General features: G+C 42.4%; 1 protein-coding gene across 2 annotated transcripts in view; it reads right to left on the bottom strand.

Moving 5' to 3' along the window:
- Nucleotides 1-26,147, bottom strand: part of NKAIN1 (sodium/potassium transporting ATPase interacting 1) — a 75,969-nt gene that overhangs the window by 34,843 nt on the left and 14,979 nt on the right. For both annotated transcript variants that reach the window (XR_013274442.1, XM_077480960.1), the window contains exon 2: nt 1,042-1,179. Coding sequence is in view for 1 of the 2 variants with exons in the window: in XM_077480960.1 (XP_077337086.1) it covers nt 1,042-1,179 (138 nt within the window). In the remaining variant the exon portion in view is untranslated. The remainder of the gene's footprint in view (nt 1-1,041; nt 1,180-26,147) is intronic.

Consider the following 26,147-nt stretch of genomic DNA (forward strand, 5'->3'; position numbering starts at 1 on the left):
AAGGAAAGGCTATCTACTAACCAAGTTTTAAATGATGCCTGCCCACTACCCTGAGTAATGCTGCATACTCTTTTAATAATAAGCAATGTAAATACCTTTTTAAAATAGTTTCTCCTAGTGATTACATTAGTGCACAGCTCTGCGTCCTGAGCGGCACTCTAGAGCAGTGATGCCACCCCACTGGCACCAATGCTTTGTCGTAGTGGGTTTTCAGCCTCTTGATTGGGCATTGGGGGAATAATGTCATCCCATGCATTTGCACAGGAATCGGGCATTCTGGCACAGCTGGAGTGTGCTGGAAATGCATGCTGAGCTGCGAAAGCAAGCGTTTGTTGTTGCAGAAGAAACACAGCAGGTCTCTTCTGCAATAAAGTACTGCCTGCTCTCTGTTTTTTTGCTATTTAAAGGCTAAGTTCACCTTTTCCAGAAAATAGCTCATATAGTCAAAGGGCCTCAGTAGTTATTAAAAATCTGTGCACCTTTGTCACATGATCATTTATTTTATTGCTTTACCTGTAGGCCATTTGTGTCCCTTCAGAAGCCTGATGCAAAAACTTCTAGTTAGCAGTCTCCACATCCTGACTTGTTGCTAGAATGTGAAAACTGTTGGATGCTCACTCTCAGCATTGCAGAATTGAAAAGCAATGTTTTTTGCATCCCAGTAACTAAGCATGACCTGGGGGCTGCTACCTGCGAGTTTTTTAGCCAGGCTTTTGATCATTTATGATCATTTTACAAAGCAGCAGAGATGTTTAATATCTACTGGGGCTTCTTGACTACATAGAGGTAAACCTAGCCTTTTGGTTTAGTTCCACTTTATTCAAACTACTGTATGTAGACAAGTAAATTGTATAAAAAGCATATAGTGAGATAGGTATGAAGAATTGCTTACATTAAACCAAGATAGCAATTCTCTTACACCTTTCATGTTGAAAGTAGAAACTCCCTTTTAGGAGCTAAGCAAATGGATCCTTAGTATTGATCGTCACTTAACATTATAAAAGAGTGGCCTTGGATCATTTGATGAATGTCTGAACTTACCAATATCAGGTACTTGGATCTGTAATGCAGAGTGCCAAATATTCCCAAGATGACTGCCATAATATGCAGGAAATTGGCTAATATTGGTGCCCACTGGTAGCCGAGGAAGTCAAAGATTTGTCTCTGTAGTGCAGCTGCCTGTTATAAAAGAAAACCAAATCCCCGGGGTGAATGATCAGTGTCTCAGGGCAATATAGTGGACAAAACAAACATGTCTGCTTTACTGAAGGATTATCCTATAAAAGTGCTATGTGACCTAACAATGTTACAAAAGCTAAAGACATAAGGCTGAGTGGTCCATAAAGTCTCCCCATATAATAAAATATTTATTAGGTTCATCCACTGGGCCTGAAATATTATTGAATCTGGGGGCAGACAAAGCACGTTATATTACTATATCTATTAATGTATACATTATTTATATTAATATCTGTCCATTTAAAAAAGGCTGTGCATCATAAGATCATGTTCAATTTAGCACCTAAAGAGTTAAACAAGAATACTACAGCAGAAGGCATGGGGTAATTAAAAAGCTTTTAACCACAGAGATATTCAAGTTAAATTGGATTATTGAACTGTAGAGCAGCCAGTCACCAGCTAGTGCTTAAAAGTACTCTGGGACTTGACACATGAATGTGTACAGGTATAGAATCTTCACCCAAGATACTGCATTTTGTAGAGGCAAAGCCCTGAAACATACTACCGTATATACTCGAGTATAAGCCGAGATTTTCAGCCTCTTTTTTGAGGCTGAAAGTGCCCCCCTCGGCTTATACTCGAGTCATCGCTGTCTGCCCGCTCGATCAGCGTGTCGAGCAGACAGACAGCGGCCATTCTATTCTAATTCAAAAGCCGCGCCTCCGGCTCCGCCTTCGCCTGTGATAGGCGGAACACTGAATTTCCCAGCAGCCTGTGTTCCGCCTATCACGGACATCCGCTCATCCTCGTACTACGGACGAGGATGAAAGGATGGCCGTGATAGGCGGAACACAGACTGCTGGGAAATTGTGTTCCGCCTATCACAGACAGGGAGGCGCGGCATTTGAACAGGAAAATGGGCGCCGACGAAGAGCGGTGATCCTGGGACGGGACCGGACGGAGGCTCGGCTCGGCTCGGCTCGGGACGGGACGGGACCGGACGGAGTCTCGGGACGGGACGGGACCGGACCGGACGGAGGCTCGGCTCGGGACAGGACGGGACCGGACGGAGGCTCGGGACCGGACGGAGGCTGGGGACACAGGTAGGCTGGACACACAAGGCCTCACACACACACACACACACACACACACACACACACACACACACACACACACACGGATGGACACACACACAGGGATGGACACACACACAGGGATGGATGGATGGATGGATGGACGGACACACACACAGGGATGGATGGATGGATGGATGGATGGACGGACACACAGGGATGGATGGATGGATGGACGGACACACACACAGGGATGGATGGATGGATGGACACACACACACACACACAGGGATGGATGGATGGATGGAGACACACACACACAGGGATGGATGGATGGATGGACACACACACACACAGGGATGGATGGATGGATGGAGACACACACACACAGGGATGGATGGATGGATGGACACACACACACACAGGGATGGATGGATGGATGGACACACACACAGGGATGGATGGATGGATGGACACACACACAGGGATGGACAGGCATATCTCACCCTCGGCTTATACACGAGTCAATAGGTTTCCCAGTTTTTTGGGGGTAAATTGGGGGCCTCGGCTTATACTCGGGTCGGCCTATACTCGAGTATATACGGTACTACTAAACTAGCTAAATGATACAGATTTGAGGAAACAAGGATCATTTTTGAACATTTTGTAAATTTTTGACATTTTAAACATTTAAAGAGAACAAAAGAGTGGGTCATTTATTTTGTTTTATGTGCCATAAAATCAACTTTAATGTATTATATACTGAAATGTTACATTTCATAAATCTAATATCATAAAACATTGGAACTGCCTTTTACCTCCTCTTTACCTTGTTTCTCTCACCACTGATAGGGACTACACATTTGGGAATAAGTATGAAAGCTAGAATACCATGAGAGACAACAAACCACATGATTTTGGTTTCCACCTATTACATTTTATCACGGGCTTACGCCATACCATTTTCTTTTTTATCTTGGAAATTCCCTTTAAATGCACATAATGGGAATCATATGTATATTGTCCTTGACTACTCAGGTGTTGGCTGATTTCTCTTGTAGTTGACTTTATATACTGTAGCCTGTATTTTGTGGTGACCGTCGTACTCATCCTATTGTTTGTGTCTTTGAAAATTAAAATAAAGACATTTTAAAAATTTGAACTACCACTACTTTATTTTCTAGGTTGTCTGCTTTCAAAAAATATATAATGTTTTGTGATTTTACGTAATTTTCAGGCCTAAAATTATTTTTAAGACATGTAAACAAAAAATGAAAAAATGGCTCCAGGACTCAAGTGGACCACCTGCCCTGCTGCCATATAAATGCAGGAATTGCTTGGAATTATAAATATAAAAAATATATAAAATCATTACACATTCCCATGAAAATATTTGGCTTAAAATGTATAACTACTTTACTAGCTATTTCATATTTGGACATCAATTAAGCTTGGAAATCACCTGCACTCTATACTGTGGGAGATTACTTGCAGATTAGATCTAATTTTGTTCAATAGCGAGCCTGTGTATTAGCATAATATCTGGGCTTGAGTTATGTCTCTTACATTTTAAACTCTCTTACATAATGTAGATATTACTTACAAAATTATATTATAGGGCACAAGACACTGCTTAAAATTATGCAAAGTGCTAAAGGTTTAAAGGTGAGTTTGATTTCACATAAAGTCCCTGATTATTAAAAAAATTAATTTTAATAAATTAATTACACCTCTGAAAGATATATTTCTTATGGTGTGTCACTGGATGACTGTATAAGAGGCTAGAGCCCATCTAGAGGTATGTAAAACATAAAATATGAACTAGTGTATCATAAAAATTGCAATTTTTTTAAATGGACATTTTTTAAATAAAATACTGTTTTTCTCTTTTTCTCATACATTGTTGAATCTTGACTGCTGATTTCCTGCAGTGATTTTCTGCCTACATGCACTCCAACTATGGAAGTATGGCTTTTTTAGGGTGGGTTTTGTCTGGAGGTGACAACAGTGGACCATGCTTCTGTAATGTGTGTTGACAAGGTCACTTGTAGCCCTCATAGAAGGCCCTGTGTGGCAATGTGAGATACAGGGCCACAAGGGGGGACAGGAACAGAGGTTTGTCACCCTACAACAGGAAGTGCTACAACAAGGATCTACGTGGGATCGCCAGGTATTATTTTAATGTAAGTTCAGCTTTATAGATATCAAAAATCTAAATTAAATGAACATGTTGCTGCTTACATGAGATTTTATTGATTTTGATTTCCTAGGCAGACTGTACAGGATTATAGGAATGTTATACAAACCTTAACGCTGAAGTTTAGCTTTGGCTGTTTTTGCATAGTTGCATTGGTCCAGCTTGGAGCAATGTCAATATGTATATACAGTGCCTTGCGAAAGTATTCGGCCCCTTGAACTTTTCAACCTTTTGCCACATTTCAGGCTTCAAACATAAAGATATAAAATTTTAATTTTTTGTGAAGAATCACCAACAAGTGGGACACAATTGTGAAGTTGAACGAAATCTATTGGATAATTTAAACTTTTTTAGCAAATAAAAAACTGAAAAGTGGTGCGTGCAAAATTATTCGGCACCTTTACTTTCAGTGCAGCAAACTCACTCCAGAAGTTCAGCAAGGATCTCTGAATGATCCAATGTTGTCCTAAATGACTGATGGTGATAAATAGAATCCACCTGTGTGTAATCAAGTCTCTGTATAAATGCACCTGCTCTGTGATAGTCTCAGGGTTCTGTTGAAAGCGCAGAGAGCATCATGAAGACCAAGGAACACACCGGGCAGGTCCGTAATACTGTTGTGGAGAAGTTTAAAGCCGGATTTGGATACAAAAAGATTTCCCAAGCGTTAAACATCCCAAGGAGCACCTTGCAAGCGATCATTTTGAAATGGAAGGAGTATCAGACCACTGCAAATCTACCAAGACCTGGCCGTCCCTCTAAACTTTCAGCTCAGACAAGGAGAAGACTGATCAGAGATGCAGCCAAGAGGCCCATGATCACTCTGGATGAACTGCAGAGAACTACAGCTGAGGTGGAAGAGTCTGTCCATAGGACAACAATCAGTCGTACACTGCACAAATCTGGTCTTTATGGAAGAGTGGCAAGAAGAAAGCCATTTCTCAAAGATATCCATAAAAAGTCTCGTCTAAAGTTTGCCACAAGCCACCTGGCAGACACACCAAACATGTGGAAGAAGGTGCTCTGGTCAGTTGAAACCAAAATCGAACTTTTTGCCCACGATATGTTTGGCGTAAAAGCAACACAGCTCATCACCCTCAACACACCATCCCCACTGTCAAACATGGTGGTGGCAGCATCATGGTTTGGGCCTGCTTTTCTTCAGCAGGGACAGGGAAGATGGTTAAAATTGAGGGGAAGATGGATGCAGCCAAATACAGGACCATTCAGGATGAAAACATGTTGGAGTCTGCAAAAGACCTGAAACTGGGACGGAGATTTATCTTCTAACAAGACAATGATCCCAAACATACAGCAAAATCTACAAAGGAATGGTTCACAGATAAACGTATCCAGGTGTTAGAATGGCCAAGTCAAAGTCCAGACCTGAATCCAATCGAGAATCTGTGGAAAAAGCTGAAAACTGCTGTTCACAAATGCTCTCCATCCATCCTCACTGAGCTCGAGCTGTTTTGCAAGGAAGAATGGGCAAGAATTTCAGTCTCTTGATGTGCAAAACTGATAAAGACAAACTCCAAGCGACTTGCAGCTGTAATCGCAGCAAAAGTGGCTCTACAAAGTATTAACGCAAGGGGGCCAAATAATTTTGCACGCCCCACTTTTCATTTTTTTATTAGTTAAAAAAGTTTCAAAAATCCAATAGATTTCGTTCCACTTCACAATTGTGTCCCACTTGTTGGTGATTCTTCACAAAAAATAAAATTTTTATATCTTTATGTTTGAAGCCTGAAATGTGGCAAAAGGTTGAAAAGTTCAAGGGGGCCGAATACTTTCGCAAGGCACTGTACCATGCCTACCATCCCATACCATAACTGGTAGCACTGAGTGAACATTTTTTCATTTTCTCAACGACTGAAAATCATTTTCTGATTGAGTAAGGCCGCGTACACACGGGCAGACTGTTCGCCCAACTTTGTCCGCTGAACAGTGTTTGGGCGGACAGTCCGCTCGTGTGTGGGCTTTCAGCGGACAGTTTCAGCGGACAGTTGGACGGACAAGGTTTTTCGGAATTTCCGAAAAACTGTCCGCTGAAACCTTGTTTCAGCGAACAGCCCGCTCGTGTGTAGGCTTGTTCATCAAACAAAGTTGCGCGCATGCTCAGAAAGGATTTTCACGCCGAAAGCTATAATGCAGTGTATAGGACGTCGTATTTTTCGTCCCGTCGTACGTGCTGTTCACGTCATCGCGCACGGTATCAGCAAACTGTTCGTTCGTCGTGTGTGGGCATGTCCGTCCATGCTAATTTTGAGCGGACTGTTTGCTGAAACTGTTGGATGGACAAAGTTGGGCGAACAGTCCGCGCGTGTGTACGCGGCCCTAGTTGGAGATTATGACATTACCTTCTCACCTCTTCACCCTATCCAATCAGAAAATGCTTTGCATTATTTAAGAAAATGCAAAGTGTTCTCTGAATTCACCCAGCCAAACAAGAAACCTCTTATGCCCCATACACATTGTCGGAAATTCAGACGGAAAAAGTCAGATCGGATTATGTTGACGGAAAATCCGATCGTGTGTGGGCTCTATCGGACTTTTTCTGTCGGAATTTCCGGCAGAAAAAGTTTGAGAGCTGGATCTAAAATTTTCTGACAACAAAATCCGATCAGACTTTTTCCGATCGTGTGTAGAGAATTCCGATGCACAAAGTGCCACGCATGCTCAGAAACTTTTTTGGAGACGAAAGCTATTGGCTACTGGCCTCTACTTAGTCCCGTCATACGTTTTGTACGCCACCTCATTCCGAACGATCGGATTTTCCGACAACTTTGTGCGACCGTGTGTATGCAAGACAAGTTGCGGCCAAAATCTGTTGGAAAAAATCAGACGGATTTTGTGGTTGGAATGTCCGACCATGTGTATGGGGCATTAGTTTCCCTAAACAGCAGGGCAGCCACTTGGCACAGGAAACAGAAGCTAGCGGTGATTACTGCAGTCATGGTGCCTGGTACAGTGATTTCCAACTTCCAGGGGCATCAGCCAGGTATGGCATATGCATACTTACATTGGCCCAAGCTGATCCAATGTAACTATGCAAAAATAGCCATGTCTAAGCTTCAACTTTACATTTTATATAACTTTTCCATGATTCCGTACAGCCTGTCTGCCTAGGTACTTCAATTATATGTAAACCCAATCACTAAAATCTCATGTAATCATTAACACTCTAATTTTATTAAAAAAAATAATAAAATGTTGTGTTTTATATTTGCAGCTTTCAATTAAACAATGCAGCCGCTTGGCACAGGAACCACAAGGTAGTGAAGATCATTGTAGTAGCAAAGCCTATCACAGCAATTTTCCACTTCTAGAGGCCAGATTTGACATATGCATATTTACATTGGTCCAAGTTGTACCAACGTAACTATCCAAAAATAAATATACCTTGAATTTTGCTTTAAATAAAAGAAAACTCAGTGCACATTCTGACTTTAGCATAACATCAGTGTTCCCTGAATAGGATTTATTTCATGGACTTGCTCTTTTGGCAAATGACGAATTGCAAAATTGTTAGGGCCTGAAACTTTGACGCGGAATTCTACCTGCAGCGTGAAGCAGATTATAATGGCACTGCATGAGCATGATTATACATTTCTTTGTGCTTGGATGTCTTCCAATAGGTAAATGTAAACAAAATCAGCAGGTTCTTTGACCCACTCTTGCTTTACGTTATTCAAGTAGAATCCCTTAAATGGAGAAACTAAGGTTTTGTTTTCCCCTTGAAGATTCCCTCAATTGTCATATCTTATTAAAAGCTAAGAGGAAAAGGGCATTTGGTTGTCATGGCAATTCTGAAATTAGCCTCTATCATTCTCAGCAAAATAAAGCATAAATACTACTAATATATGTATGATGACCCTGATCTGTGACACAGAAGAGTGCCCTTATGGAAAGCGATTATTTTCACTATACTAAAAGGCCTTCCATATCCTTTTCTTAGTACTTTTTGGTCAAAAAGAAAAATATATTGTCACTTACATATGCAAGAAGCAAGCTAAACCAATCACTTAGCAACCAATACTTTTTTTTTCTTAATCCTTTACTTAATATTTAAGGAATTCAGCAATGTGGTACAGAACTTAAACAACATAAAGGAATGGAAATTAAACAGCACCATATGAAAAATGTATAGATGGGTACCAAAGAACGTGGCAACAATACTAAACATATACATGTAAAAGGGTGACTGGTTACGCCTGTGGAGACATTGCTCATGGTATCTAGGAGCTGTTGACAATCAATAATAAATGTGGAATTCTGAGGCTTTTTTTTTTTCTTTTACATGTAGAGAAAACTATTTTGTACATGGATAAACTGCAGGGAGAGAATAACAGAGAGGAGGCAACAGTGAAAAAAAGATGAAGTTGGATCAGTGGGAAAATAAGAGGGGAGGGTAGAACAAGAGCGGGGTGGATGGGTTTCTCCCTCTTGGATGGGAAAAGATGCTGAATATTTGCCAATAGGCTAAATTAGGGCTAATGCCACGTACACATGTTTGGAATTTCGGCCAGCAAAAGACCAATGAGGGCTTTTCATCGGAAAATGCGACCGTGTGTATGCTCCATTGGAATTTAGCTGGCCGAATTACCACCAGCAAAAATTTGATAGCATGTTCTCAATTTTCCAGACGGAAATTCCGATCGTGTGTATGCAAGTCCGACGCGCAAAAACTCACGCATGCTCAGATTCAACTACGAGATGGAAGCTATTGGCTACTAGTTATTGAACTTCCTTTTTCTAGTCCCATCGTACGTGTTGTACGTCACCGCGTTCTTGGCAGTCGGAATGTGGTGTGACCATGTATAGGCAAGACAGTTCGAGCGGAATTCCGTCTGAATTATTCTGACAGGAAAACCATCAGAGCTTTTTCTGATGAGAATTCCGATCATGTGTGTATGCGGCATAAGAGGCAAGAGAGATTTGATCTCTAAAAAAGAAATAGGGAATCCAAATATTCCAATATTTGTCCTCTTTCCTTCAAAATCATCGTAAGGTTTTCCATTTCTTGAATCTCCTCAATCCTCGCCTTCCAATGAGCTATGGTCAGGGGCCTTGTAGCAACTAATACTTTCAAGAAAACATTGCAACTGTGCTATAATCCTAACTTTCTTGCACTTTCTTTAACCGGTTCCCGACCAGCACACGCCGATGTACGTCAGCAGAATGGCATGGGAAGGCATTTTGGCGTACAGGTAAGTCCAATCTTCAAAGCCGCCCTGCCATCACGAGCGCGCCGGCGGCGGCACGCTCGCGTGCCAGTCGGGACCCCCGTGAGTCCAGTCGCGGGTCCCGCAGACTCGATCGCCGCGGGCATACCCGCGATCGTGTCACGGGACAGCTGAATGGAGGAAATGCCGTGTAAACAGCATTTTCCCATTCTGCCTAGCAACTAGTGATACTGATCTCTGCTCCATGTGATTGGAGCAGAGATCAGTGTTCACTAAATGAAAGCCCAACCCCCCACAGTTAGTAACACACCCCTAGGAACACTTAACCCCTACACTGCCACCCACTGGTTAACCCCTTCACTGCCAGTGTCATTTACACAGGAATCTCTGCATTTATATAGCAGTGATTACTGTATAAATGACAGTGGTCCCAAAAATGTGTCAAAAATGTCCGATGTGTCGGCCATAATGTTGCAGTCACAATAAAAAAATCACTGATCGCCGCCATTACTAGTAAAAAAAAAGAATAATAAAAAATTATTAATAAAAATGCCATAAAACGATCCCTATTTTGTAAACGCTATAACTTTTGCGCAAACCAATCAATAATCACTTATTGTGATTTTTTTTTTACCAAAAATATGTAGAAGAATACGTATCGGCCTAAACTGAGGGAAAATTTTTTTTTATATATATTTTTGGAGGATATTTATTATAACAAAAAGTAAAAAATAATGTGTTTTTTTCAAAATTGTCGCTCTATTTTTGTTTATAGCGCAAAAAATAAAAATCGCATAGGTGATAAAATACCACCAAAAGAAAGCTCTATTTGTGGGAAAAAAAGGACGTTAATTTTGTTTGGGAGCCACGTCGCATGACCGCGCAATTGTCAGTTAAAGCGACGCAGTGCCGAATCGCAAAAAGTGGTCTGGTCTTTGACCAGCAAAATGGTCCGGTCTGTAAGTGGCTAATCTGAGATCTCTGTAGTACAGAGAGCATCTCAGAGGGTCACTAGTGTTTACATGCTGAAGCCGGTGTCCTATCACATAGTGTCCCCCATTGGATAGTGTCCACTGTGTACTGCGCATGCGCAATTCACAGGACACACAGATTCCGAAAATAGCTGAAGATTAACGGCGCCTGCACCGTAAGTCCAGATTCTAGCCCCACCATCCAAGTGGACATAGAGTTAGAATAAAAGAGCCCTATGTCCACTTGGATGGTAGGGCTAGCACCTCGACTCACGGCGCAGGCGTTCATCTTCGGAGATTTTCCGAATATCCTTCTGCTCCGTACTGCGCAAGCACTGCACCTGCGCAGTACGGGGCGGACACTGGTTCTGTGTAACTTCCTCTCACTCTCTCTGCTTCTTGTAGTACTAATCACATTTCAATTTTTAAGGCAACTTTGAATATGACTGATGGAAGGGAAATACGTCTTAGTACTAGCTTTGTTTTCTTTCTGCACCTAAGAGACAACAAGGAGCCTGCAGACTGAAGTGGGGTGTGTTTGAGAAAAAAGCTGGTCATATGTGTTAAGATTTTTCTCATTCAGCCTCAACAACTGAACAAGAGAAATCACTTGATCTCCATACACGCTAAGCAGTGTGGATGGATGAATGTGCAGTACCAGCTACAGTGCCTTGAAAAAGTATTCACACCCCTTGAAATTTTCTACATTTTTTCATGTTACAACCAAAAATGTAAATGTATTTTATTGCGATTTTCATATGATAGACCAACACAGTGGTACAGAATTGTGAAGTGGAAGGAAAATGATAAATGGTTTTCAACATTTTTTACAAATAAATATCTGAAAACTGTGGCATGCATTTGTATTCAGCCCTCTTTAACTTGCTACCCCTAACTAAAATCCAGTGGAAACAATTGCCTTCAGAAGTCACCTAATTAGTCCATAGAGTCCAATTAGTAAATAGAGTCCACCTGTGTGTAATTTAATCTCAGCATAAATACAGCTGTTCTGTGAAGCCATCAGATTTGTTAGAGAACCTTAGTGAATAAACAGCATCATGAAGGCCAAGGAACATACCAGACAGGTCAGGGATGAAGTTGTGGAGACGTTTTAAAGCAGGGTTAGGTTATAAAAAAAGTATCCCAAGCTTTGAACATCTCATGGAGGACTGTTAAATCCATCATCCGATAATGGAAAGAGTATGGCACAAATGCAAACCTACAAAGACATGGCCGTCCACCTAAACTGACAAGCCGGGTAAGGAGAGCGTTAATCAGAGAAGCAGCCAGAGGGCCCATGGTTACTCTGGAGGAACTGCAGAGATCTACAGCTCAGATGGGAGAATCTGTTCACAGGACAACTATTAGTCGTGTAAGCCACAAATCTGGGTTTTTTGTGAAGAGTGGCAAGAAGAAAGCCATTGCTGAATGAAAGCCATACAAATTCCTGTTTGCAGTTTGCAAGAAGCCATGAAAGGGACACAGCAAACATGTGGAAGAAGGTGCTCTGGTCAAACAAGACCAAAATTGAACTTTTTGGCCTAAAAGCAAAACGCTATGTGTGGCAGAAAACGTACACTGCACATCACCCTGAACACACCATCCCCACCGTGAAACATGGTGGTGGCATTATCATGTTGTGAGGATGCTTTTCTTCAACAGGGACAGAGAAGCTGGTCAGAGTTGATGTGTTAGAATGGCCCAGTCAAAGTCCAGACCTAATTCCAACTGAGAATCTAAGGCAATACTTGAAAATTGCTGTTCACAGACGCTCTACATCCAATCTGACAGAACTTGAGCTATTTTGCATTGAAGAATGGGCAAACATTTCACTCTCTGCGATGTGCAAAGCTGGTATTTTAAAGCCGTTTTTATTCTACTTGATGTAAAAGTGATCTATAGTAGCGTCTAGTAAACTACATTATGGTTTTATGCTATGTGGAGGTCTTTTTGTTTTTGGATGCTTATTGACACAGGAGGACTGATGTAGGCACCCAAGAGGATTCATAGGCATGTTAAAGGCTCAGGCAGGGTATTAAGCCGTAAGGGTGTTTGACCTCCTATAACACGGGGTAAACAACAGCTGGTAAGTAAGCATCTTGGCTGTTAGTGGTGGTGATATCACAGGAGGATTTCTTCCAGTTATGGAGGTGGATGTCGTTGATATTGAATCAAAAATCATTTTTTTGCTACACATGTGGACTCTCATTATATGGAATTTTTTTATTATACGACATTTTTATCATATGAAAATTTCATTGATTATTAGGATTGTGTTAGCACGACTCTAGTTTGAATATAATATCTGTTACTGTACATATCTTGCAGTAGAGTTGCGACTTGGAGGAATTATTCATTTTGGTATTTATTCACACTAGCGCAGTTATTAGCACAGTTTTTTCCTCTTTTTATAAAACTAACACTGCACAACACCCTGAACACACCTATCCCCACCATGAAACATGGCGGTGGCAGTATCATGTTGTGGGGATGCTTTTCCTCAACAGGAACAGGGAAGCTGGTCAGATTTGATGGGAAGATGGATGGAGCCAAATACAGGACAATCTTAGAAGAAAACCTGTTAGATCTGCAAAAGACTTGAGACTGGGCCGAGGTTCACCTTCCAGCAGGACAACAATCCTAAACTTACAGCCAGAGCTGCTATGGAATGGTTTAGATCAAAGCATATTCATGTGTTAGAATGGCCAAGTCAAAGTCCAGACCTAAATCCAATTGAGGAGCTGTGGCAAGATTTGAATATTGCTGTTCACAGATGCTCTCCATCCAATCTGACAGAGCTTAAGCGATTTTGAAAAGAAGAATGGACACAAATTTCACTCTCTAGATGTGCAAAGCTGGTAGAGACATACCGTATATACTCGAGTATAAGCCGAGATTTTCAGCCTCTTTTTTGAGGCTGAAAGTGCCCCCCTCGGCTTATACTCGAGTCATCGCTGTCTGCCCGCTCGATCAGCGTGTCGAGCAGACAGACAGCGGCCATTCTAGGATTCAAAAGCCGCGCCTCCGGCTCCGCCTTCGCCTGTGATAGGCGGAACACTGAATTTCCCAGCAGCCTGTGTTCCGCCTATCACGGACATCGTATCATCCTCGTACTACGGACGAGGATGATACGATGTACGTGATAGGTGGAACACAGGCTGCTGGGAAATTCAGTGTTCCGCCTATCACAGGCGAAGGCGGCGGCGCAGCTTTTGAATTTTACAATGGCCGCCGAGGCGCCGACGAAGAGGGCACGGGACGGAGGCAAGGCAAGGCACGGCACGGGACGGGACGGGACGGGACGGAGGCAAGGCACGGCGGCGAGGCACGGAGGCAAGGAGGCAAGGCACGGGACGGAGGCTCGGGACAAAGGCTCAGGACACAGGTAGGCTGGACACACACACACACACACACACACACACACACACACACACACACACACACACACACACACACGGATGGATACACACACACACAGGGATGGATGGATGGATGGAGACACACACACACAGGGATGGATGGATGGATGGATGGAGACACACACACACAGGGATGGATGGATGGATGGACACACACACACACAGGGATGGATGGACGGACACACAGGGATGGACGGACACACAGGGATGGACGGACACACAGGGATGGACGAACACACACACAGGGATGGACAGGCATGTCTTACCCTCGGCTTATACACGAGTCAATAAGTTTGCCAGTTTTTTTGGGGGTAAATTGGGGGCCTCGGCTTATATTCGGGTCGGCCTATACTCGAGTATATACGGTACCCAAAAAGTGAAAGGTAGTTCTACAAAGTATTGACTCGGGGGGGGGGGGGGGGGGGCTGAATACAAATGCATGCTACACTTTTCAGAAATGTAATTGGAAAAAGTTTGGAAAACCATTTATCATTTTCTTTCCATTTCCATACACAATTATGTGCCACTTTGTGTTGTTCTGACACATAAAATCGATTTATATTTTTGGTTGTAAAATGACAAAATGTGGAAAATTTCAAGGGGTATGAATACTTTTTGAATATGAATACTTTTTCAAGGCACTGTAGATCGGAGCTGCATCAGAATACAACAGACAGCCAGGGAGATTCCACCATCCATGCTGTTTAGTGCACAGTGGTACCTTGGATTACGAGCATAACTCGTTCAAGAAGAATGCTTGTAATCCAAAGCACTCATATATCAAAGCGAGTTTCCCCATAGAAGTCAATGTAAAATCAGATAATTTGTTCCACAGTGACTTCTACTGTATGCAGTACTGCATGTGGCCAGAGGTGGGGCACCGGAGACACTCAGAAATTGCTCGGAGCAGCTGGGATGCACTCGGAAACACTTGGAGAGGCTAGGAAACACTCGGGAATGGCGTGTTTCTGAGTGTTTCCGAGTGGCTCCGAGTGCATCCGAGCAGCTCCAAGTGTCACTGGCGCCCCGACAACGCTCGCAAACTGAGTCAGGATTAAAAAAAAATAATAGCTTGTATTGCGAACACGCTCTTAAAGATGATGTTACACTGAGTAAACTGATACCCAATATGTCACGCTTCAAAATTGCGCTCGTGGAATGGCGACAAATTTTACCCTTAAAAATCTGCATACGTAGGTGACGTTCCAAAAAATTCTACAGGTTGTATGTCTAGGGCTACAATTATTGCTCCCACTCTAACGATCACAGTTATACCTCACATGTGTGGTTTGAACACCGTTTTCATATGCAGGCGCTACTCACATATGCGTTCGCTTCTGCACACAAGCTCGTTGGGACGGAGCACGTTAAAATTTTGATTTTATTTTTTTTTCTTATTTATTTTACTTTTTATTTTACATTTTTACACTGTTCTTTTAAAAAAAAAAATGTGTACTTTTATTACTATTACAAGGAATGTAAACATCCCTTATAATAGAAAAAGAAAGCATGACAGGGTCTCTTAACTAGGTGATCTGTGGTCAAAAAGACCTCAGATCTCATATTTACACTAAAATGCAATAATAATAATAATAAAAAAAAATGGGCACCAGAGTGCGGTGGGAGGGGAGATAAAAGTGATCTCGCAGCGAATCCGGCGCTGAGACCACTTTTATCTGAAAGCGGACTGCCCGCTGAAGAAGTGGATACCGGGGTTATGGCAGCTAGCTGCTGCCATAACAACGACATTCAACTTCAAAGTGCCGCCATATAATGACGGCAGGCGGCCCGTAAGTGGTCCATCTATGACCAGCCTCAAGCTGGATGCACAATATACAACCTTTGTTCTTCAATTTCCTTTGGATTTACCTTCAACTATGTAGTGCAATGGCCTGCCTGATTGCATATAATTGAAAGTGTTTAGATTTGACCTCATATTTATATGGTTTTGGTAAATCTAAAGGAAAAAAAAATCTAAAGTAAATTGTATAGTGTGTATCCAGCTTTAAGCAGGCCATAGATAGTCAGACTTTTGGCTGATTCAGCAGGCCTGAGAACTGAACCATCTATGGACAGGCTGATTGTACCCAAGTCGATCCATCGATTTGACTTGGGTACAACCAGCATGATACATTTTTACATGCGATTATTGCCATTGGCTTTAGCCACTAACAATAATCACAATAGCTTGGCGTGAGGGATACCCCCATCAACATTGATTGTGTTGATGGAGGAATCAATCGATTTAGTTCCCTGCAACCCATAGTTGCAGGAAAGAAAATATGCATCATCCATGGCCTGTCTTAAGCCCCATACACACGGTCAGACATTCTGACCACAAAATCCGTCAGATTTTTTCAGACGGATTTTGGCTGAAACATGTCTTGCATACAAACGGTCGCACAAAGTTGTCGGAAAATCCGATCGTTCAGAACGAGGTGATGTAAAAAAATGTATGACGGGACTACGTAGAGGCCAGTAGCAATCGGATTTTGTTGTCGGAAAATTTTAGATCCAGCTCTCAAACTTTTTCCGTCTGAAATTTCCGTCAGAAAAAGTCCGAAAGAGCCCACACACCATCGGATTCTTCGACAACATAATCCGATCGGACTTTTCCCGACCGTTTGTATGGGGCATAACTCGCCTGCACCACAAGCAAGGTTTTCTTAGATGAAAAGATTACCAACAGGCAGGACTGGGGTGGATTGGAATACTAAAAAAAAAACGGAAGTTCTGAGTCTGAGTAGATAGACTGGGCTCTCTGTATGCATTTCAAGGTTTCATTTTTATTTTTATCTTAAGTGTACCTTTTATCAGAACACAGGAAGGGTGTTCTATGCAGACTGTGCCAATTTGTGCCCTTGCAAGCACTGACAGTATTAGATGGGATACTGCGCCACGACTGTTATAAATCATGATGGCCTGATTATGTATTTCTGAGAACGATGTCTCTTTAAAGTGGAGTATTGCGCCAAAGACATAGAAACTATTTATCCTAGACGGTCAATTCTTTTAATGTAGACCCCTTCCCTCCCTCCAATTAATCTCCCTTTTTTTTTTTTTTCTACTTGCTGCAAATAAAGGCTGAGAATGAAAAGTGCAAATGAACAGACTCAGTGGACTGAGAAATGAGAGAAGTGAAAGCTGCACAGACAAGAGCCTCAGACATAGGGAACCATACAGAGATTCAAAATGGGGAGAGCAAATACAGACAGGGTGTGGACAGGGAGATTTCCAGACATAATCTAAAATATAGAATTCTGTTAGGAAAATATAGAAACGGATACTACAAGCATCTTGACAAGATATGGATTACACAGAGACATTTAAAGCTGAACTCCGGGGAGATATAAAAAAAAAATAAAGAAAAAAATAAATTAAAAAAAAATACACAAAATTTTTTTTAAAAAAATAGTTACTTATTCATTAAAAAATAATTTCATACTCTGAACAGCTTAGGTTCTTCCTTTATCTAATTATACAGTCTAGACCAGCCTTTCTCAACCTTTTCAACACGGAGGAACCCTTGAAATAGTTCTCTGGTCTCGGGGGAACCCCTGCTAAAAATTAGAAATATACAACTCATGATACATTAGTGTGATGGTCAGTGGGAAGAATGGTCCTTAGCCCTTGTACACACGATCGGAGATTCCGACAACCAAATCCGTCGGATTTTGTCCGACGGATCTTGTCCGAAACTGTTGCATACACACGGTCGGACGAAGTTGTTGGAAAATCCGATCGTTCAGAACATGGTGACGTTATTTCGCTACAACGGGACTGTGTTCAGGCTAGTAGCCAATAGCTTTGATGTAGGAATTTGATCTGAGCATGCGTGGCACTTTGTCCGATCGGAATTCTCTACACATGATCGGAGTATACCCGATCGGAGAATTTTGTCGGAAAATATTTCCGGCAAGTTGGAAAATTTGGTCCGACGGATATTCCGACGGAAAGAGTTCGATGCATACCACACACAGTCGGAATATCCGACAAAACGCTCCGATCGGACACATTCCATCGGAATCTCCGATCGTGTGTACAAGGGCTATCACTTGTGATCATTGGGAAGAATTACCTCCTTACAGATAGCTAAAAAGATCAATGGTGTCAGTGGGAACTTATCTGAGAGGCAGAAATTGCCCAATGCTGAAGGAACCCCTAGCAACCTCTGGAGGAACTCTAGGGTTCCCCGGAACCCTGGTTGAGAATCACTGGTCTAGACCAATGTGTCTTAATAATTTTTTTTTTTAGTTGTGGCACCCTTTTAAAGGTTTTCAAAATCTGAAGGCACCCCAGTCTAAAATGTAAATGTTACTTATCAATGGGAAACCTGAGTCTGGAACAATGAACACAAGCGCCTTATGCCCCGTACACACAATCCGAAAATCATACGAAAAATTTCTGCATTCGAATCAGTCGTACAATAATCGGATCGTTAGTACAGAGCTTTCGAGAGCCAATCAGGACAGTTCATCCGATATTATTCTATCAGCCCACGTACACACGGTCGGAGATTTTGGCAACCAAATCCGTTGGTTTTTGCCCGTCGGATTTAGTCCGACGGATTGTTTCCGAAACTGTTGCATACACACGGTCGGGCCAAGTTGGCGAAAAATCCGATCTTTCAGAACGTGATGACGTAATTTCGTTACGATGGGACTACATTCAGGCTAGTAGCCAATAGCTTTTATGTAGGAATTTGATCTGAGCATGCGTGGCACTTGGTCCGATGAAAATGCTCTACACATGATCGGATTAGGTCTGTCAGGCCCAGTTGGTCGGGAAATATTTCTAACATGTTGGAAAATTGGGTCGGACGGAGATTCGGACAGAATCAGTCCGATGTATACCACACACAGTCGGATTATCTGATGACACGGTCCGATAAGACTCATTCCGACAGATTCTCCGACCGTGTGTACAAGGGCTCAGACATGCACGGAAATTTTGGCAGATCGTATGATTTTCGTTTAATCAGTACAGCTGTCGTTCGAAAAACGCAATACGAGTGCATTACAACACATTACAACGCTTCCAAATTTTTATTCTGTCGTACGAGAATTTTTCGCGACTTTAGTAAATTCATCAGATTCAACGTAATTTTAGAATGCAAAAGAAAGCGGACGATGATTCGTCCGACAATCTCATCGTGTGTACAGGGCATTAGCGTCACATCAGAAGCCCCTCCTTCATATTAGAAGTCCCTCTATTACACCAGAGTCCCCCCCCCTCCCCTTTTTCTCACCAATTCAAGTCAGAAGCCCCTTATACATGAGTCTCCCCATCATTACTGAGCCTCCCCATCACACATACTCTAACACTGTCATTGTTATCCTTGTTTCAGTATTTACTAAGTCACTGAACTACAGCAAGCATGGGAATAAAATGTGCATATGCTTACGTCTGTAAAATAACAAGTTCCTTTTAATAAAGTCTTAAAACTGTATACATGTTTCTGTGCATATAAGAGATATGACGGTAGAATAATTTCCCTTTTTTTGTTTTTTTATTTTTAATACATCCATAACCTGATCCAACAGGGCCTACATGAAATCCCAAGGTTTCGTAAAGGTACTGCTAGACATAAGACCTGGCCATGTATTGGCAATTTGATAAGTCTGTGCCTATGGGCAGTTGCAACTACTGAGGACATTTTCTTTTCCTTTTAGTTTTGGCTTCTTATATTGGGTCCTGGATAACAGTGAGAACTCCTCGCCATAATTCCCAACTCCTATTCACCTGATACTTTCCCTATAATATAAAATATCTTTTTTTTTTTTAATCCAATAGGAAGAGCATAACCCCTTATAATGGGCACAATAGGTGTACAGATCTAGGAAATCAAGCAGAGATATTCTACTTAAATACAGTAATACGTCAGATTGCGAGTAACACGGTTTACAAGCGTTTTGCATTTCGAGCTATTACTTTTTTTAAATACTGACTCGGTTTGCAAGCGTTGCCTTGCAAATCCAGAAGGGTTTCAAGCCTCTGGAGTGTGCAGTACTGCATTTGGCCAGAGGTGCGGGGGCGCTGGTGATGCTCAGAAACACTTGGAAACACTCCATTCCCAAGTGTCTCTGAGCCTTTCCAAGTGCATTCAAGTGTCTCCGAGTGTTTTTCTGAATGTCTCTGGCGCCCCCCCTGGTTACATGTGGTACTGCATACACTAGGAGTACCACTGGAACGGATTATCTGAGTTTCCATTATTTCCTATGGGGAAATTCGCTTTGATATACAAGTGCTTTGGATTACAAGCATTCTTCTGGAACGAATTATGCTTGTAATCCAAGGTACCACTGTATTCCCCCAAGAGATAGAGGAACATTTTGTGTAATTTATTTATATGCTCCTGAAGACAGAGAGGAAAGTATTAGATGGTTTAAGGTTGGCCAAACATGTTTGGATTTCTCTTGTTTCAGCCCCACAGGCTGGAGGATGGTTGGATGTAGTCACTGTTCAGTTTTTCACCTGGTTCCTTCAGTTTTCTTTTGCGAAGCTGGGTGATGCCACCAGGGCCACCCACAGCTCAAATCTGATGAAATTAGAGCTGGGTATGGCATGCTTAACATTCCAGCATTTATTAAAAAGGACCATATCAACTTTGAATGGACTGACCCTTTAAAGACGGCCATGCATGGACTAAAATTCGGCCAATTCAGCAGAGATCAGCCATATTTCAATCCATGCAAGGGTAGGAAGGTTGTTCAGAAGTTGATCGGTAGATTGACTTTTGTACAACCGCCCTGTCAGATTTGTTCCACTCAATCAGCGCTGCTGGCTATAGCAGCATATTCTGATGGTGGAGAAGTCTACCCCACTGTCAGAATACAATAGCTCAGTGGGGAGGATTCCCCCATTCACACACAGTCAAGTCATTTTGTTTCTCTGGTTGAAGGAAAAAAAAAAAAGACTAACTTATGAGCCGCCTAAAGCCCCATACACACGGGCGGCATCGGCTGCTTGAATAGAAACCTGCCGACATTTGGCCCATGTGTACTGTAGCCAGGCGGACAGTAGCCGGCTTCTGTCTAAGGGGCATGACAAAAAAGGTCTGCCGACCTTCTCCTGATCAGCACTCTCAGCCAATGGCTGTTCCCCTGTCAAATCCCAATAAAACAGTAGGGGAGATCGCTGTACTAATATCCGATTGTTAGTACAGTGACTCTGATTTGTGTGTTTTTTTTGTTCAGCCCGCAGGGTTGAACAAAAAAAAAAAAAAAAAACTAGCAGTGTGTACTAGGCTTTAGTCTGCTCTACTTCACTTTATGCCTAACTCCAGTTTTCTTGTGACTTTAAATAGTTTGTTAGAGCCAAGCTTGTCCAAAGGAATGATTTACTTCGCTAACAGATTTGTCTGCTGTGTGCTCTGTATACAGTTCTGTGTTCCAGCAGCGGGTTGGGGACTTCTAATCCTGTTCCTGGACCAAAATCATGTCGGGCTAAGCACAGCCCAGTCATTAAGGCCCCTTTCACACTGGGGCGGTGCGGGCGTCGGCGGTAAAGCGCCGCTATTTTTAGCGGCCCTTTACCGTCATTTTAGCGGCGGTCTGCGGCTTTCACACTGGAGTGAAAGGGGCCGTTTTTTTCAGGCGCTACACAGGCGCTATTTTTAGCGTTGTAACGCCTGAAAACCGCCCCAGTGTGAAAGGGGCCTAACAGGAAGCATTGTACAGTATATCATTTATTTTTTATTTTTTTAACAAGAAAAAGCATTGTATATCATTAATGATATCTGATTGGCTGAGATTGAGATGCGGGTGGATGATGTCAAGATCTCCACTTCAGCCAATCAGTGGACGCCCTTTATGCATTGATAAAATAAAAGGCTTACTCTGAATGGCTGAGCAGCATTCAGTCCAACTCGATATTGGTTCAGGAAAGGGACAGGAAGCACTCATACCATTGCTGGAATACTGGCTGTACACAGTACTGCATGTAGATGATGCAACATACAGTTTATATTATTATTTCAGGTACTTATATACAGGCCTTACAGTGGACACATGTGTTAGCAGTGGCAGACGATGCGTCCGGCCCTTAAGCTACATGCAGGGCGCCGGACGCATGGATTCCAATAAGGGTTTTTTTTTTCAGAAGCACATGATTATAGCCAGAGGCTCTAATTGGCTTCAAAAAGGGTGGGCTTGGGGTGCAGAGCACTTCGCCCGTAGCCCACCCGGTTGTGTGACATTAGCGAATAATATTCGCTAATGTCTTCCTGTTTCTCCTTCCAGACAAGCAGGAGTACTAAGACCCAATTAGCCGTGGGTACTAAGTCCTGATTGACCAGAAGGAAAAGCAATGGCCTGGGACTCGGGAAGAGACATGGGGGGGGGGGACTATGAGCTGGATGGGGTAAGTGCCGGGGCTGGTGGAGGCCTGGCGGGCGACGCGACTCGCAGGGGGTGTGGCAGTGATGATTGGTTGGCCACCCCCCCTTCAAGAAATTTGAGCACCAGCCGTCACTGTCTGTTAGTGACGCAAATAGTTCCTTGGATCAGCTTGGTCCAAACAAACTATTTGAGGGTACAATAAACCTGGAGTTAGGCTTCAAATTCTGCCCTTAATTTCTCTACTATTTCTATAGATTTTTGCTAATTTCCATCCACTCAGCCAGTGGAGAAAACCTGGGCCATGCAACATGTTTGGCAGGAATGCGACAGCTACACAAAAGTTATAATAAATACTTCCCAAAAATATTACATTTGCCATTTTAAAGGTTTACTTTCTCAACTAGCAAAATCTGACACATTCTCTTGTGGTTGTACATCATTTTTTCACTTTTATTAAGTAATATAAGTAAATGTAAATATTATCTTTGAGATTTCTTAAGTTTGCTTTTAGTTTGCCCCAAATGTTTCTGCAATTGTATTTCTCTTTTTAGGAAAAAGACCTCATATGTCTGTAGCACCCTCTACCATAGGTAGGTGCTAGAGTGAGGATTTTTTTGGTAAGGAACTGTCAATACAGGTAAATTGAGGTAGCCTTTTGCTTCAGGCTAGGACTGTTTGTTTTGACCTTGGGGCAGGGAGTGGTTACTGTAGCAGTGGGTGTGACCACCTGTGCTTCAGTGCTTGGGCACCTCCCCTGCTTCCAGGAAAGAATGTTCTGGAAGGCAGGGCCTAGAACTGGAGTGGCAGGCAGCTCATGTGATGAGCCCTGACCAATCCCCAACTAGAATTGGCAGGGGGCAGGCCTCCCATATAAGCTAAGGTAACAGGCCACTGGGAGGAGTTATCGGCCAGGAGAAGTGGAGAATGGAGTACTAGACAGCAGCAGGAGGGCACCCCCATGCCACGCCAATCTCGAGAGGAGGCCCAGGAGAACTGTGAGGGAACTTCACCCTTACACGGGTAAGGTGGGTGAGTGTACCACAGTGGAGAGCTGGATGTGGAGACATGGCTCGAAGTCTGGGAGGGAACTTCATCCTTACACGGTCATGGATGAAGTCCTCATCTTTCATTGATGAGGAGCCCTGGAACAAAGGAAAGACTGTGCAGAATAGTGTCAAGACGATGCGGAGCAGGATTTGCAGGCTGGACTAGCTGGGAACAGTAGACTACCATTCAGCACATGCTACTAAACTACTAGGCCTTCGGGGAGAGTTACTGCAGACCTCTGGCCTAGCAGCAGCAACTAATCGGAGTCAGAATTAGAGACTATTCAGAGTGGGTTCTTTTTAAGGATGAGATCCAGCGTGTTTGCATACCCCACGCGCAGAGCCTGCCAGGAAGTCGGCGCTGCGCTAATCACAGGCAGTGAGACATTTCCCGATCTCTGCAGCCGCGAGTAGGGACAATGTCTCACTGTCTGTGATTAGCGCAGTGCTGACTTCCTGGCGGGCTCTGCACGTGAGGTGTGCCAACACGCCGGGGCGCATCCTTAGTTCTTTTGCATATAGAAGAGGATAGGTCAAGAAACATAATGCGCTACAGAATAAGTTTGTACAGGAGGGAAAGATTCCTGGGAGCAATAGTCTGCTGGATTTATGCAGAGGAGGAGCAATAGTCTGCATGGTGATGCAGGGAAAAGACTGTAGATGTTATACATGTGCGTCATCTCTTCAAGGCTCAAACGAAGTTCTAATTTATAAATATGATGGCAAAATAATTTGATCTATGGGCATCCCATATATCCTTTCCCCCAACCAATTTATATCCCATCAATAAACAAAACTAAGCAAATGACTGTTCATTGTCTCAGAAGCGATATATGGAGGTCTGGCAGCAGGGTGATATGGTGAATGTTAGTTACTAGTGGCAACACACCACTACATGTCCTTTGACAATGAGCTAGAAATGTCACAAAGCTTATTGTGAGGAGCCTATTTCCATAGCTTTCATATGAGCTCATACAGCTGCTCCACACAGGAAATTCCCAGCAAACCAGAGTATCCAGGAAAAAACTCATTAAGCATATGTGGCTCTGTGTCATATTATCCGTATTCACAAACAATCGCAGGGTTTTATAGACAGACGTTCATGTAAAAATGTTTAACGTCTCTCTAAGTGTAGGGATTGTCATTACTTACAGGGATCCTTTAGGTTCCCTGGGCACCGACATAAGAAGGACAAGGAATTTGAGAAAGGACAAAGGTTAAAAGTCACCGGTAGACTGGGAATGTCCGTATTATATAGCATGAGAATTCCTTTCAAATGCAAGTTAAGCATCCCTGCCCTTCATTTACAAGATGCTCTTTAAACATGCGGCCCCACAAAATGAATTTTTCATAAACCTCCTGCATTGAAGGGGGCACCAGACAGCACTTGGAATTAATGGAAGCCACTCATTATCATTATTCAGTGAAGTCTATTCATTATGTCTATTTTGCGATCATCATACAAAATAGTGAGTTGGATTTAAGTGAGCACCACTTCCGTGATTTTAATTCCACAAAGTGTCATTGAAATGGTCACCATTAGGATGAAGAAGATCATCTTATTTCGATTTATCCAGCTAGAGTTCCTTAACATCCTCCTGTCAAATCAGCATACTATTTTCTAATTACTTGTGTCTTTGCTTTCAAAATTGTCAAACAGTAGCCACATCAAAACAACAGATTCTAAAAAAAAATAATAACTATACTGGTAGACATAACTATCACGGTTTTGGATCTTTTTTTTATTTTTATTTTTTTTACGTTAATATATGCTTTAAATCTTTTAAAAAGTGAATCTTTTAGTAACTTTATAAGTGGAAGAAGGACATTTTTTGGAAGATAGAAATAAAGAACTGCCAATGAATAAGATTTTAATATTTAAAATAGTACTAGCTGATGTGGTAAAAAAAAAATATATATATATATATATATATATATATATATATATATATATATTTATATTAAGAATGGGTATATGGTAAAATATGATATTTTAAAGTGTGACCACTTGTGATACAATAGATACATTTAATTAATAAAGAATAATGAAGAAGAAAATGGTAAAAGGAATGCATGTGATGAGAAAGCAGCACCGCCAATGGGTAAATGGTGGCGTTAAGCAAATGGGACTCAAGTTGACATGGGCGTAAGCCATGCCACAAATATGTCGACGAGAGGAAATGGCGAGCTGCATACTGATGCATAAAAAAATATATTATATATATATATAGCCTAGGGCGCAGTACCTTGCTGCTCAGGCCTTCCACTCCAGGCTCTCATCAATCTCCTTGGATGCACACAGCGTCTATGTAGAAAGTGTACCTCACTGCTCTGATCCTCAGACGTGGGTCTCTGGCTTCCACTAGTGCACATTGGGACTGCTCGGGAGGGTGGAGCCCAGAACCCTAGTCCTGACTCTCCTATAAGCCTACCTGCTCAATCAACCAGCTAGACTCCTGGCTGTTCCCAAAACCCAGTCCCAGGATTGGAGATTCTGTCCCACCCATAACACTATGGAATCTCCGGGCTCCAGGACCCCAACTGGGTTTTACAAACTTTGGAGGAAGCTGATAAAACGGATTCCTCCACATTAAATACCCCTGGAGCCCCTCAACCTGCCTATTTGAGAACCCTGGGCGACAATTACTAGGACAGGGAACTGTACTGTCACACTATATATATATATATATATATATATATATATATATATATATATATATACATACATATATATATA

The sequence above is a fragment of the Lithobates pipiens genome, unplaced genomic scaffold (assembly GCF_037356315.1).
Source record: "Lithobates pipiens isolate NorthernLeopardFrog02 unplaced genomic scaffold, aLitPip1_a1.2 Scaffold_16, whole genome shotgun sequence".
Lineage (NCBI taxonomy): Eukaryota > Metazoa > Chordata > Amphibia > Anura > Ranidae > Lithobates > Lithobates pipiens.